Source organism: Micropterus salmoides, unplaced genomic scaffold (assembly GCF_014851395.1).
Source record: "Micropterus salmoides isolate LMB-PRFRI ecotype aquatic unplaced genomic scaffold, ASM1485139v1 Ms_hic_scaffold_2, whole genome shotgun sequence".
NCBI lineage: Eukaryota > Metazoa > Chordata > Actinopteri > Centrarchiformes > Centrarchidae > Micropterus > Micropterus salmoides.
The window spans coordinates 46,552,679-46,567,001 of NW_024041150.1; the positions used below are offsets into that span (position 1 = coordinate 46,552,679).

Consider the following 14,323-nt stretch of genomic DNA (forward strand, 5'->3'; position numbering starts at 1 on the left):
AGGGTTAGCAAGTCATGAAGGTTTGTTGAATCAAAGTTTAGTAGACCGCTAATTCTAACAAATACTAAGTTCCACTGTATAACAACCCAGGGTGTTATCCTGTGGAACAACAGCAGTAATGATTTAAAATTATGTAAAAACTTATTGCAATTTAAATTTAAAAAAAGAATCCTTGATGGATATGAGCTGGAACAGTGATTTTCTTTTTTGATCTTCATATAGTTAAGTTTAGGTAAGTTACATAGTTTAAGTAGTTAAAACATATCAGTGAAGTGGGGATAGGACAAGAAAAGTAACTTCTCCCTACCCCCTTTGAACATGACATGTTATCTGGACAATCTGCAGATGATCTTTTTTTGTTGATTGTTTATTTTTATTCAGTAACATGTTCAATAAAGAGTTGAAAAAAAAAATTGTTTACAGGAGAAGTGATGGGTCTGTTTTTATTATTAGAATTTAAATCATGTAATTAACGTGACAAATGACGGACTCACCGCTAGCAGCCCTATGCCTGTTTCTACACACTGCAGTCAGCTGATTGTTGTCTTTAGTGGATTTTCTGGTGCAGCAGTGCGAGCTGCAGAACTGTTTCTTTATCAATAGTCAAATATCTGCTGTCATAAACGCTGAAGCAGATTAAATGCAGTTAGCTCATATCGGCCGATAGTATCGGCCTGCCGATATCTCGGTCGGGCTGATATATCGGTCAGGTTCTAGTCTTTACTTCAGCTGAAACAAACGCTGAGCAGCTGGACCATGACAGAAAATATACAAATCTGAATCAACAGATAAAAAATAAACAACTTAAGAACTAAAGACTTCCTGTTGGTGGCATAAGAACCTGACTCAGTCCGATCAAATCAACCAATCAGACTACACCGTCTCCTCTGGACGTCATCATGTGTTGCATCATCATGTGATGTCACTTTATTTCACAGAAACAGAACAACCATTCATCTTTACAAAGCTCTTAAACACACCGCGAGAACTCCGTTAGCCTGCCCCATTTAAATCTATGGGCCCTGCTAGCAGTATTAGCATCCACTATTCACACCACTGGTTCCTGTTAACGCTGTTAGCATAACCTAAAACCCCAGGGGCCCCGTATAAACCAATGGGAACTCATTCACGTCAACGTGGACACTGGTAACAACGCTAGCATTGTTCAGTGAAATTAATGGGTTCTGCTAACAGTAACACTGCTAGCAACTAGATGCTCTGCTAACGCTAGCATTTCCAATTCAAATTAATGAGCACTGCAATCAATGGGATGCTAGCAGTGTTAGCATTTCCCAATCAAATCAATGGTCTCAATGGGTTCTAGCAGTGTTCAGTATAAGACTCGGGCAGGTTGACAGCAATGTCCACACATGGAACAGCTCGGGGTCAGCTAAAGACCACATAAGGTCATGTAAACAGGTAACATGAAGGTCAGGAGTCTATATGAAGGTCAGGAGTCTATATGAAGGTCAGGTGTCTATATGAAGGTCAGGAGTTGAAGGTCAGGTGTCAATATGAAGGTCAGGAGTCTATATGAAGGTCAGGAGTTGAAGGTCAGGAGTCTATATGAAGGTCAGGAGTTGAAGGTCAGGTGTCAATATGAAGGTCAGGAGTCTATATGAAGGTCAGGAGTTGAAGGTCAGGAGTCTATATGAAGGTCAGGAGTTGAAGGTCAGGAGTCTATATGAAGGTCAGGGGTCTATATGAAGGTCAGGAGTTGAAGGTCAGGAGTCTATATGAAGGTCAGGAGTCTATATGAAGGTCAGGAGTTGATGACACACACATGGAACAGCTCGGGGTCAGCTAAAGACCACATAAGGTCATGTAAACAGGTAACATGAAGGTCAGGAGTTGAAGGTCAGGTGTCTATATGAAGGTCAGGTGTCTATATGAAGGTCAGGAGTCTATATGAAGGTCAGGAGTTGAAGGTCAGGTGTCTATATGAAGGTCAGGAGTCTATATGAAGGTCAGGTGTCTATATGAAGGTCAGGTGTCTATATGAAGGTCAGGAGTCTATATGAAGGTCAGGAGTCTATATGAAGGTCAGGTGTCTATATGAAGGTCAGGTGTCTATATGAAGGTCAGGTGTCTATATGAAGGTCAGGGGTCTATATGAAGGTCAGGAGTCTATATGAAGGTCAGGAGTTGAAGGTCAGGAGTCTATATGAAGGTCAGGAGTCTATATGAAGGTCAGGGGTCTATATGAAGGTCAGGAGTCTATATGAAGGTCAGGGGTCTATATGAAGGTCAGGGGTCTATATGAAGGTCAGGAGTCTATATGAAGGTCAGGGGTCTATATGAAGGTCAGGGGTCTATATGAAGGTCAGGAGTTGAAGGTCAGGAGTCTATATGAAGGTCAGGGGTCTATATGAAGGTCAGGGGTCTATATGAAGGTCAGGTGCTGGTGTTCGTCGAGGCCGTAGCTGTGTTTGTGCTGCTCGAACAGTTCACTCAGACTCTCCAGGTAAACTTTATGGAGACACTCGATGTCCTCACTGCTGGGACTGGGAGTCTGGACAACTGGTATCGGCTTCCCCACTGAAAACAGAGTAGGGGGTTGTTAGCTATGATGCTAACTGTTGCTAACACCACAGCATCCTTAAATGAACAGTGTGCAGGATTCAGTGGCATCTAGCGGTGAAATTACACTTCACCACCAACTCAGTACCCCCTCCCTCCCTCCCTTCCCCAGTGTTTGGTTTGTCCTTTCTGGGTTTCTGTAGAAACATGGTGGACTCCTTTGTGGATATAAAGGGCTCATTCTAAGGTTACGAAAACACAACAACAACTCTAATTCTCAGCTAAGTAGAGTCACTTAATCGTACACACTGAACCTTTAGACACACAGAGATAAAACTGTAATCCATCTTCTCCAACAATTCTAGCTCAACATTAGGTAAGATGTCTGTGAAGATTCTCAGTCATCCAGGTCATAGTTCTCCAAAGAAAGTTAACCTTCATTCATGTGACTCTAACCTTTGTTGGATAATGTTGAGTAACTTTTGTAGTAAATGTAGTAATCATACCAATGGTGTTGATGGGCTTCCTGTAGGGCAACAGTCCAAAGCTGTACTGGAAAACTCCTCTAGCGTGAAACAGAGGCATCGCGACTCCCATGATGCTCTGCAGCCGGTTCTGTGCACACAGGACAACATTTGAAACGTCAACTAACAAGAAGAATCTGCTCTGTTGATAGGTTGCTATTGTGTGGTTGCTACGTTGCTCGATGCTCGAGCTATGACCTCAGTGTTCACGCTGTAGACTTGCAGGTGGAAGACATGGATAGAATGGTTTGTCCAACATGCAGAGACAAATAAAGGTATGCTAGCTATGTTTACTGGATTGATTTTAGCCTGATAGCTAGTGTCGTGTTACCACGGCACTTTCAGACGCTCTGTTTGCCATTTCACAGAGGTGCTGGGATAAACTGGCCTTATATAAACCCTGTCACAACCATTCACAGGATTTTGTTTTATAATTTGCGGAAACCTTTAACATAAGTACGACTTAAAAAGCAACCACTCATACAGCAAAGTGTATAGAATATTTAGCCTATGACTGATCAATCAACAACAAAGTCAAAGTAAACATTACACAGCTTAACAAGCAATAACCAAAACATTCCCAATTTATCCAATCCTTATTGTCAGTGTTGGGCAAGTCACTCTGCGTCCCCTCTTCTTCCCAACTAGTCACTCTGCGTCCCCTCTTCTTCCCCACTAGTCACTCTGCGTCCCCTCTTCTTCCCCACTAGTCACTCTGCGTCCCCTCTTCTTCCCCACTAGTCACTCTGCGTCCCCTCTTCTTCCCCACTAGTCACTCTGCGTCCCCTCTTCTTCCCCACTAGTCACTCTGCGTCCCCTCTTCTTCCCCACTAGTCACTCTGCGTCCCCTCTTCTTCCCCACTAGTCACTCTGCGTCCCCTCTTCTTCCCCACTAGTCACTCTGCGTCCCCTCTTCTTCCCCACTAGTCACTCTGCGTACCCTCTTCTTCCCCACTAGTCACTCTGCGTCCCCTCTTCTTCCCAACTAGTCACTCTGCGTCCCCTCTTCTTCCCCACTAGTCACTCTGCGTCCCCTCTTCTTCCCCACTAGTCACTCTGCGTCCCCTCTTCTTCCCCACTAGTCACTCTGCGTCCCCTCTTCTTCCCCACTAGTCACTCTGCGTCCCCTCTTCTTCCCCACTAGTCACTCTGCGTCCCCTCTTCTTCCCCACTAGTCACTCTGCGTACCCTCTTCTTCCCAACTAGTTACTCTGCGTCCCCTCTTCTTCCCAACTAGTCACTCTGCGTCCCCTCTTCTTCCCAACTAGTCACTCTGCGTACCCTCTTCTTCCCCACTAGTCACTCTGCGTCCCCTCTTCTTCCCAACTAGTCACTCTGCGTCCCCTCTTCTTCCCCACTAGTCACTCTGCGTACCCTCTTCTTCCCAACTAGTTACTCTGCGTCCCCTCTTCTTCCCAACTAGTCACTCTGCGTACCCTCTTCTTCCCAACTAGTCACTCTGCGTCCCCTCTTCTTCCCCACTAGTCACTCTGCGTCCCCTCTTCTTCCCCACTAGTCACTCTGCGTCCCCTCTTCTTCCCCACTAGTCACTCTGCGTCCCCTCTTCTTCCCCACTAGTCACTCTGCGTCCCCTCTTCTTCCCAACTAGTTACTCTGCGTCCCCTCTTCTTCCCAACTAGTCACTCTGCGTCCCCTCTTCTTCCCCACTAGTTACTCTGCGTACCCTCTTCTTCCCCACTAGTTACTCTGCGTACCCTCTTCTTCCCAACTAGTCACTCTGCGTCCCCTCTTCTTCCCCACTAGTCACTCTGCGTCCCCTCTTCTTCCCCACTAGTCACTCTGCGTCCCCTCTTCTTCCCCACTAGTCACTCTGCGTCCCCTCTTCTTCCCCACTAGTCACTCTGCGTCCTCTCTTCTTCCCCACTAGTTACTCTGCGTCCCCTCTTCTTCCCAACTAGTCACTCTGCGTCCCCTCTTCTTCCCAACTAGTCACTCTGCGTCCCCTCTTCTTCCCAACTAGTCACTCTGCGTACCCTCTTCTTCCCCACTAGTCACTCTGCGTCCCCTCTTCTTCCCCACTAGTCACTCTGCGTACCCTCTTCTTCCCAACTAGTTACTCTGCGTCCCCTCTTCTTCCCAACTAGTCACTCTGCGTACCCTCTTCTTCCCAACTAGTCACTCTGCGTCCCCTCTTCTTCCCCACTAGTCACTCTGCGTCCCCTCTTCTTCCCCACTAGTCACTCTGCGTCCCCTCTTCTTCCCCACTAGTCACTCTGCGTCCCCTCTTCTTCCCCACTAGTCACTCTGCGTCCCCTCTTCTTCCCAACTAGTCACTCTGCGTCCCCTCTTCTTCCCAACTAGTTACTCTGCGTCCCCTCTTCTTCCCAACTAGTCACTCTGCGTCCCCTCTTCTTCCCCACTAGTTACTCTGCGTACCCTCTTCTTCCCCACTAGTTACTCTGCGTACCCTCTTCTTCCCAACTAGTCACTCTGCGTCCCCTCTTCTTCCCCACTAGTCACTCTGCGTCCCCTCTTCTTCCCCACTAGTCACTCTGCGTCCCCTCTTCTTCCCCACTAGTCACTCTGCGTCCCCTCTTCTTCCCCACTAGTCACTCTGCGTCCCTCTTCTTCCCCACTAGTCACTCTGCGTCCCCTCTTCTTCCCCACTAGTCACTCTGCGTCCCCTCTTCTTCCCCACTAGTCACTCTGCGTCCCCTCTTCTTCCCCACTAGTCACTCTGCGTCCCCTCTTCTTCCCCACTAGTCACTCTGCGTACCCTCTTCTTCCCAACTAGTTACTCTGCGTACCCTCTTCTTCCCCACTAGTCACTCTGCGTACCCTCTTCTTCCCCACTAGTCACTCTGCGTACCCTCTTCTTCCCAACTAGTTACTCTGCGTACCCTCTTCTTCCCCACTAGTCACTCTGCGTCCCCTCTTCTTCCCCACTAGTCACTCTGCGTCCCCTCTTCTTCCCAACTAGTCACTCTGCGTACCCTCTTCTTCCCAACTAGTCACTCTGCGTACCCTCTTCTTCCCCACTAGTTACTCTGCGTACCCTCTTCTTCCCAACTAGTTACTCTGCGTACCCTCTTCTTCCCAACTAGTTACTCTGCGTACCCTCTTCTTCCCAACTAGTTACTCTGCGTACCCTCTTCTTCCCAACTAGTTACTCTGCGTACCCTCTTCTTCCCAACTAGTTACTCTGCATATCCTCTTATGGCACAATAACGGTAATAACGTTACTTAAAGCAGTACCTCTCTCTGCCTGTTCTCCGGTTCTCCGTTAGCTTCTTGGCTAACAGCTGACTCTAACAACAGAAGGTCCGGTGCCGCTGAGCTGCAGCGCGGTCGTGCATTCACATCGGGGATGGTGCGTTTAGTAGCGCAGCGTTACTTGAAATAGTAACTAATAATATAACTGTTTTGGAAATAGTAATCCGATACATTACTCTTTACTGGGAAACGTAATATTGCAGTATTCCTGCCCAACACGTTAGGCACCACTGATGCGCGACAGCGACTGTGGAATTGGCAGCTGAACTTTTTTTTTTTTATTACAGTTCTGCATGATTCATGTGGGTCCGATTTTCAGGTCAGAAAATCCGGATTTCTGGATTAATCTGGAAAAAAAATCACATCCCTGGCTTTTGTTTGATAGGGAGCATTATCATGCCATTATATCATCGTATAAGTGGCAATAAATGGACTTAAAATGACAAAAACATCTTTTATAGCAATTAATTCTTGGACAATATTTTATCTAACACAAGTAGTTATCATGTCATGTCAGGACTAACTAAAACCTCACTCTCCATCCAGGAGCTGTGCTTGGTCAGACCAGGTCCAAACACAGTGTCCGAGACCGACAGAGGCCAGGAAGTAGAGTAGGAGCTGATTTACAGGCTCCGATCAGAATTAATTCTTTGTGAGTAACGTCACGTTGATCAGACTGCAAGTCTTTGTTCCTGAGAAGGTGTCAGATCTTTACTCCTGTGTTCTGAACAGCACGACCTGTGTGAAAGAAACGTGGTGGGTTAATCAGTGTGACCTCTGACCTGCAGCGTCCTCAGAGGAGAGCCGGTGGGATTCTCCATCTGATCAAACAACTCGTTCTCTCCAAAGGAAAAGACAGGAACCAGCTGAGCCCTGCACACAAACACGCAGTCAGTATACTGTTTGTAAGTCCACCTCTTGGAGCCCCGCCCCCATCATAAGCTCCACCCACCCGTGTTTGAGAGCCAGTTTGATGAAGCCCTTCCTGTTTCGGACCTGGAACGAAACGCACAGGCGTTCAGTCTCATGAAAATCAGTGACATGAACCTTTTCTCCCGACTTTCATATCTTCCAGCCAGCAAGCTGGTGGACTCTTTACTGAACCAGACGACGGCGTTTCCCTCAGGTACTAGCGCGCTAACGTTGGCTCAGGTAGATCGTAACTATTTGTAATCTCTAGGTGGGAACTAGTTAGTGAGCTTTGACCTGGGTTAATGTAGTGATGATGAGCAGTCAGTGAACGTTCCCAGGTCATAGTTTCCAACCGGACTGGGTGAAGACACTCCAAGACCTTTCACCTCTCGTGCAAGAGGCTTCTTCTCAGTAACGCAGCTGATGTGTCCACACTGCCTCACAGAGGAATTTAACTACTTCTCTTTACTTCATCCTCTACTGAAGCAACACGGCTGCACTCTGACTGACCGTCTGGACTCTGTTAGAGACTTGCAACACAATCAGAGACAGACGTTTCTCAGAAAGTCAGGAGACCTCAGTCGGATCTAATTCATTCAGTAAGGTGACGGAATAAAACCTACCTGCAGCGTTAAAGCTCCCGGTCGGGCGTCCAGAGACTCTGGAGCTCCGCCCACCGCGATGACAGCAACGTTACCTCCTTCAGGACGACTGACCAGGTATGACAGGCTGGCCTTAGAGCTGGACACCAGGCCTGGCAGAGAGACAGGTGGGGGACAGACAGGTTAATAAAGACAGGCTGGCCTTAGAGCTGGACACCAGGCCTGGCAGACAGACAGGTGGGGGACAGACAGGTTAATAAAGACAGGCTGGCCTTAGAGCTGGACACCAGGCCTGGCAGAGAGACAGGTGGGGGACACACAGGTTAATAAAGACAGGCTGGCCTTAGAGCTGGACACCAGGCCTGGCAGACAGACAGGTGGGGGACAGACAGGTTAATAAAGACAGGCTGGCCTTAGAGCTGGACACCAGGCCTGGCAGAGAGACAGGTGGGGGACAGACAGGTTAACAAAGACAGGCTGGCCTTAGAGCTGGACACCAGGCCTGGCAGACAGACAGGTGGGGGACAGACAGGTTAATAAAGACAGGCTGGCCTTAGAGCTGGACACCAGGCCTGGCAGAGAGACAGGTGGGGGACAGACAGGTTAACAAAGACAGGCTGGCCTTAGAGCTGGACACCAGGCCTGGCAGAGAGACAGACAGGTTAATAAAGACAGGCTGGCCTTAGAGCTGGACACCAGGCCTGCCAGACAGACAGGTGGGGGACAGACAGGTTAATAAAGACAGGCTGGCCTTAGAGCTGGACACCAGGCCTGGCAGACAGACAGGTGGGGGACAGACAGGTTAACAAAGACAGGCTGGCCTTAGAGCTGGACACCAGGCCTGGCAGACAGACAGGTGGGGGACAGACAGGTTAATAAAGACAGGCTGGCCTTAGAGCTGGACACCAGGCCTGGCAGAGAGACAGGTGGGGGACAGGCAGGTTAATAAAGACAGGCTGGCCTTAGAGCTGGACACCAGGCCTGGCAGAGAGACAGGTGGGGGACAGGCAGGTTAATAAAGACAGGCTGGCCTTAGAGCTGGACACCAGGCCTGCCAGACAGACAGGTGGGGGACAGACAGGTTAACAAAGACAGGCTGGCCTTAGAGCTGGACACCAGGCCTGGCAGACAGACAGGTGGGGGACAGACAGGTAAACACTGGCAGTAAAGTGTGTCCACATTAGCAGAACATTTTGTTCAGTGGGGTCACAGTGCGTCCCTGACCAACCTCTGGAGGCTGGATCCCAGTCCGTCCCAATGATTACTATCATTATGAAGAGATCCAGGCTTCTGGACTGCAGACGATGCTCGGCTTCTTTTACAGAAATATCTCCTGCTGCTTGCTGACCTCCACCCTGACCTCTGCTGGGACCTCCAGCCCCATCAGGGCTGCTTCATGTTGGACCCCCGAAACCCTGAAGCAGCGTGAAAGAATGGACTGTCACATGACCCTGTTGACCTCATCCCCCAGTCCAGAGAGACCTCACTCACAAAGTGATGATGAAACTGATCATCACCCCCCCCCCCCCAATGCCCACGCTGCGACAGCCAATCAGAGAGCAGCGTTCTGCCTCCTCCTGCCCTGTGACACAGTGTTTACTCAGAGCTGTACAAACAGCTGATTGAGAAACTCCCTGACAGCAGCAGGATCCAAAGCCTCCATCAGCCCTAAACCAGGGGTGCCAGCTCCCAGTCCACAAGGAACCTTTCCCGACCTACAGATGGTTCAAAGACGGCAACGAACTGAAGAAACGCTAAAAAGTCTGACTAAAGAACAGCCAGTAAGCACAGGTCACCCACGTCCTGTGAACCCAACACCAACAGCACATGATGGAAATACAAGGAGGCACTGCAAGGTCGAAGCAAGGTGGCTCTTATCAGCAGGCTGTGCTAATGCAGTCTTTCAGAAAACAGCATTTTCAAACTCACTGAATAAAAACATTTATTTATATATATTTGGTAGACTACAGGCTTATTTCTTCATTTAAATGTCACGTGATGATTTCTACTAAAGCAAGTCAGTTTATCATCCCTCACGAAGCTTTGCAGGCGGCTTCTTCCCCTGAGATTCGGCCCCAGACTAAGTGATTACGTATCCCCATCAGAGCAGGGTCGTTGCCACGCTGCTGCTCGCCCTGTTGTGTTTCCATGCCATGTGCTCCCGGGCCCGATTCCCCGGACTCAGCTGCGCGAGTGTCGCCTCCCACAGGAAAAACTCCAGAGCCCAGATGAGCCACGCAACACTGGAGGATTCTGGGAATTACACGTGTGGTGGAGAACCCGCTGGGAAAGGCAGCTCCACTGGCACTGTTAGCGTCCAAAGCAGAGAGCACCGACTCCTAAGCAACAAGGGAAACGCCACAGATGTGCTCTGTTGTTGACGGCATATCACCGAAAACACTAGAGAAAATGGCTTTCTCCTCGACACCCGCCCTCTCACGGGTCTCAGTCAATGAGCTTGAAGATAATTTCAGTTCTAAAATGACAAATGTTATTGATGCCGTTGCACCAGCCAAGGTGAAGATGGTCTCTGGTAAGAAGATCTCCATGGAGAAATGCCACGATGGTTAGAACTCAAAAAAGAGAGTGTTGAAAAGCTGAACGCAGGTGGAGGAAAACAAATCTCCAGGTTCATTATGACATCTATAAAGAGAGACTTCGCATTGATAATTTAGAACTGAGAAATGCAAGGCGGACCTTCTTCTCTGACATCATCACCAAAAACACTAATAATGCACGTGCCCTGTTTGCTACTGTCGACCGGCTAACCAACCCTCATGTGTCTGTAGCCTCTGACCTTCTATCCACCAGGGCCTGCAATGAATCTGCCTCCTTCTTCACAGACAAAATTCAAACTATTAGACAAGCAATCAGTGCCTCCCTGCCTGTAACAGGATATGTCTTGTTCCTGTGTCCACTTAAAAAAAAAAAAAAATCATATAGCATGAGACAATTTCTCAGTGCTGTATTCGACACGGTCGACCACAACATATTACTAGACAGACTTGAAAACTGGGTTGGACTTACTGGCACAGTACTAAAATGGTTTGAATCCTACTTAAAGGACAGGGACTACTTTGTGTCTATAGGTAATCACACATCTGAGCTGACACAAATGACATGTGGAGTTCCCCAAGGCTCCATTCTGGGGCCTCTTTTGTTTAACATTTACATGCTTCCACTGGCTCAGATTATGAAAAACAACAAAATATGTTACCATAATTATGCAGATGACACACAGATTTACATAACCATTTCACCAGGGGACTATGTTCCCATACAGGCGCTGAGTAACTGTATTGAGCAGGTCAACGATTGGATGTGCCAGAATTTTCTTCAGTTAAACAAGGATAAAACTGAAGTTATTGTTTTTGGAGGCAGGGAGGAACGATTGAAATAAGTGCTCGACTTCAATCTGTAATGTTAAGAACCACAAATCAAGCCAGAAATCTTGGTGTAGTCATGGACTCAGACCTGAATTTGAGGAGCCACATTAAGACAATTACAAAGTCAGCCTACTATCACCTGAAGAATATATCAAGGATTAAAGGACTTATGTCTCAGCAGGACCTGGAAAAACTTATCCATGCATTTATCTTCAGTCGACTCGACTACTGTAACAGCGTCCTTACAGGCTCCCTAAGAAATCCATCAGACAGCTGCAGCTGATTCAGAACGCTGCTGCTCGAGTCCTCACTAAGACCAAAAAGGTGGATCACATCACTCCAGTTCTGAGGTCTTTACATTGGCTTCCTGTATGTTAAAGAATTGATTTCAAAATCCTGCTGTTAGTTTATAAAGCACTAAATGGTTTAGGGCCAAAATACATTTCTGATCTTCTGCTTCGTTACGAACCATCCAGACCTCTCAGGTCGTCTGGGGCAGGTCTGCTCTCCGTTTTATTTTCTATTTCACCCTTTTAAAAAATATAATTTAATGTGTTTTTTTTATTGCCCTACGTTGCTTTTGTTTTATGTAAAGCAATCTGAATTGCCTTGTTGTTGAAATGTGCTGTACAAATAAACTCGCCTTGCCTTGTTATGATTGTTCTCTTGCCAAATGACAGATCAGAAGGATAAACATGCATGTAACTATCGTAACATGCATGAAGAACAACTGTCCACATGTGGTTGCAGAAGATTAATCAGTGGAGCAGCACATGGTTCTTGGAGGTGGAATTTCGAACCAATGTATGGTGTGATCTCTCCGTTTTTCCCCATTCACTGCAGTCTGCCACCGTGCCTTTGACCGTCACTAGCACACAACAAAAGCAGCAGACTACAGAGTAGCGTTTTTTTAACGGTCTAACTCGGACTAGATGTTATCTGGTTCTGCTGCTCAAAATCTGCTGTTTGAGAATCTGCACTTTTAGAACATCATATACAGAATTTGAGCTTTTAGAACATCTAACAAGGAATCTGCACATTAAAAACATCTAACAGAGAATCTGCATTTTAAGAACATCTAACAGAGAATCTGCGCTTTAAGAACATCTAGCAGAATCTGCACTTTTAGAAAGAATCTTCACTTTTAGAACATCTAACAAGGAATCTGCACATTAAAAACATCTAACAGAGAATCTGCACATTAAAAACATCTAACAGAGAATCTGCACATTAAAAACATCTAACAGAGAATCTGCACTTTTAGAAAGAGAATCTGCACTTTTAGAAAGAGAATCTGCACTTTTAGAAAGAGAATCTGCACTTTTAGAAAGAGAATCTGCACTTTTAGAAAGAGAATCTGCACTTTTAGAAAGAGAATCTGCACTTTTAGAAAGAGAATCTGCACTTTTAGAAAGAGAATCTGCACTTTTAGAAAGAGAATCTGCACTTTTAGAAAGAGAATCTGCGCTTTGACACAGCTGCTTTCTGTACTTTCTATCATACAAACAGGAGGAAGTAGAGCATCGGGTTTTTTTTCAGGGAATAAATCCACATGTGGTGATCTGGTAAGTGTTGGGGCAGCGGGACGGTGCTGCCCCAACACAGGTCCTAATATCTCTGCTAAACACACAGAGACAGCCGGACAGACAGGTGTGTACCTCCACACATGATGTACTCTCTGAAGAGCGGGACTCTGAACCAGAACGGCAGCATCAGCAGGTGAGGCTTCAGTCCAGGAAAGAGTCGGGAAAAACCCGTCGCCTCCGTGCAGAAGTTTCCAAAGCCCCCCGCTACCAGCACACCTGAGAGACAGACAGGTAGACAGACAGGTCAACACTGCTACCAGCACACCTGACAGACAGACAGGTAGACAGACAGGTGTGTTTCTCACCATGGGGATGAAACCCGAAGATGTAGTTTTTCTTTGGATCCAGATCGACAGTTTTGACCAGCTGGAGACACAAATCAATAATCAGACTGAGCCTCAGGTATTGATCCTTTAGATCTATAAACCTGACCTCACCTTTAGAGGGAAGTAGTCCCTGAAGTAGTCCCAGACCCTCCAGGTCCTGACCCACTGCGACCTCCGACCGCCGCTGCTGGGCGTGTCCCAGTCCAACCACAGCCAACCGGCATACAGCAGGGCCCCCATCCACCAATCAGAGAGAGCCAGGAGGACAATGGCAGCAAGACAGCACTGAGCTGGGAGACAGACAGGTGAGCAGACAGACAGACAGACAGACAGGTGAGCAGGCACACAGACAGACAGACAGGTGAGCAGGTATACAGACAGACAGACAGGTGAGCAGGTATACAGACAGACAGACAGGTGAGCAGGTATACAGACAGACAGGTGAGCAGGTGGACAGGTATACAGACAGGTATACAGACAGGTATACAGACAGACAGGTGAGCAGGTGGACAGGTATACAGACAGGTATACAGACAGACAGGTGAGTTACCCAGAGCCAGGAAGGAGAAGCCCTAGTGAACACAGACAGACAGGTGGACAGGTATACAGACAGGTATACAGACAGACAGGTGAGTTACCCAGAGCCAGGAAGGAGAAGCCCTAGTGAACACAGACAGACAGGTGGACAGGTATACAGACAGACAGACAGACAGACAGGTGAGTTACCCAGAGCCAGGAAGGAGAAGACCCACTGCAGCGTGGCGGCGGTCTGCAGTCTCCGCTGCAGCGGGACGTTCAGCGGGGCGAACTCGATCTTCATGCCGGCGGTCGCGCTCCTTGTCCCGGCTTGAAGCGCTGCGACTTCCCGGTGTCTCCGCCTGGGTGTCGGAGCTTCTCTCGCCTCCTGTTTGTTTGCGTCTCTTTACCCGTCCGACCTGTTTTTCTCTCTGTCTGTCTGTGAGCAGGATACAAAAAGAGTTCCTTGTTGCAGAAATTAAAAAGTCCTCTCCTCTCTCTGACTCAACCCCCAAACTTTACAAACGCCCCCGCCCTCTTCTTCTGCGCATGCGCACCGGACCCCTCCTTCCTGGGGTGGGATCCTCTAGGCCAATTACAGCTCATCAATCAGCACGACACTAGAGCCTGGATCAGGCGCGTTCACGCTCAGGCGCACGAGGAGTTCGTGCTGCAATAAATAAAGTTTATTTAAATATAATGAGAGTAAAATGTGAG

The 14,323-nt window shown here is 47.8% G+C and overlaps 1 protein-coding gene across 3 annotated transcripts; it reads right to left on the minus strand.

Moving 5' to 3' along the window:
- Positions 1-881: 881 nt before the first annotated feature.
- mogat3a (monoacylglycerol O-acyltransferase 3a) lies at positions 882-14,101 on the minus strand. Of its 3 annotated transcripts, none has more exons than XM_038731609.1 (9): positions 13,817-14,101; positions 13,202-13,380; positions 13,070-13,130; positions 12,837-12,980; positions 7,814-7,944; positions 7,231-7,274; positions 7,061-7,151; positions 3,027-3,135; positions 882-2,538 (listed from the first exon to the last, which is right to left on the minus strand). In XM_038731609.1, exons 1-9 carry the CDS (start codon positions 13,908-13,910, stop codon positions 2,384-2,386), a joined length of 1,008 nt encoding a protein of 335 aa, XP_038587537.1. In that variant the 5' UTR covers positions 13,911-14,101; the 3' UTR covers positions 882-2,383. The 3 variants fall into 3 exon arrangements, with proteins under 3 accessions (XP_038587537.1, XP_038587539.1, XP_038587540.1); XM_038731611.1 differs by lacking the exon at positions 13,817-14,101 and adding an exon at positions 13,729-13,813; XM_038731612.1 differs by lacking the exon at positions 13,817-14,101 and adding an exon at positions 13,641-13,677.
- Positions 14,102-14,323: the final 222 nt, after the last annotated feature.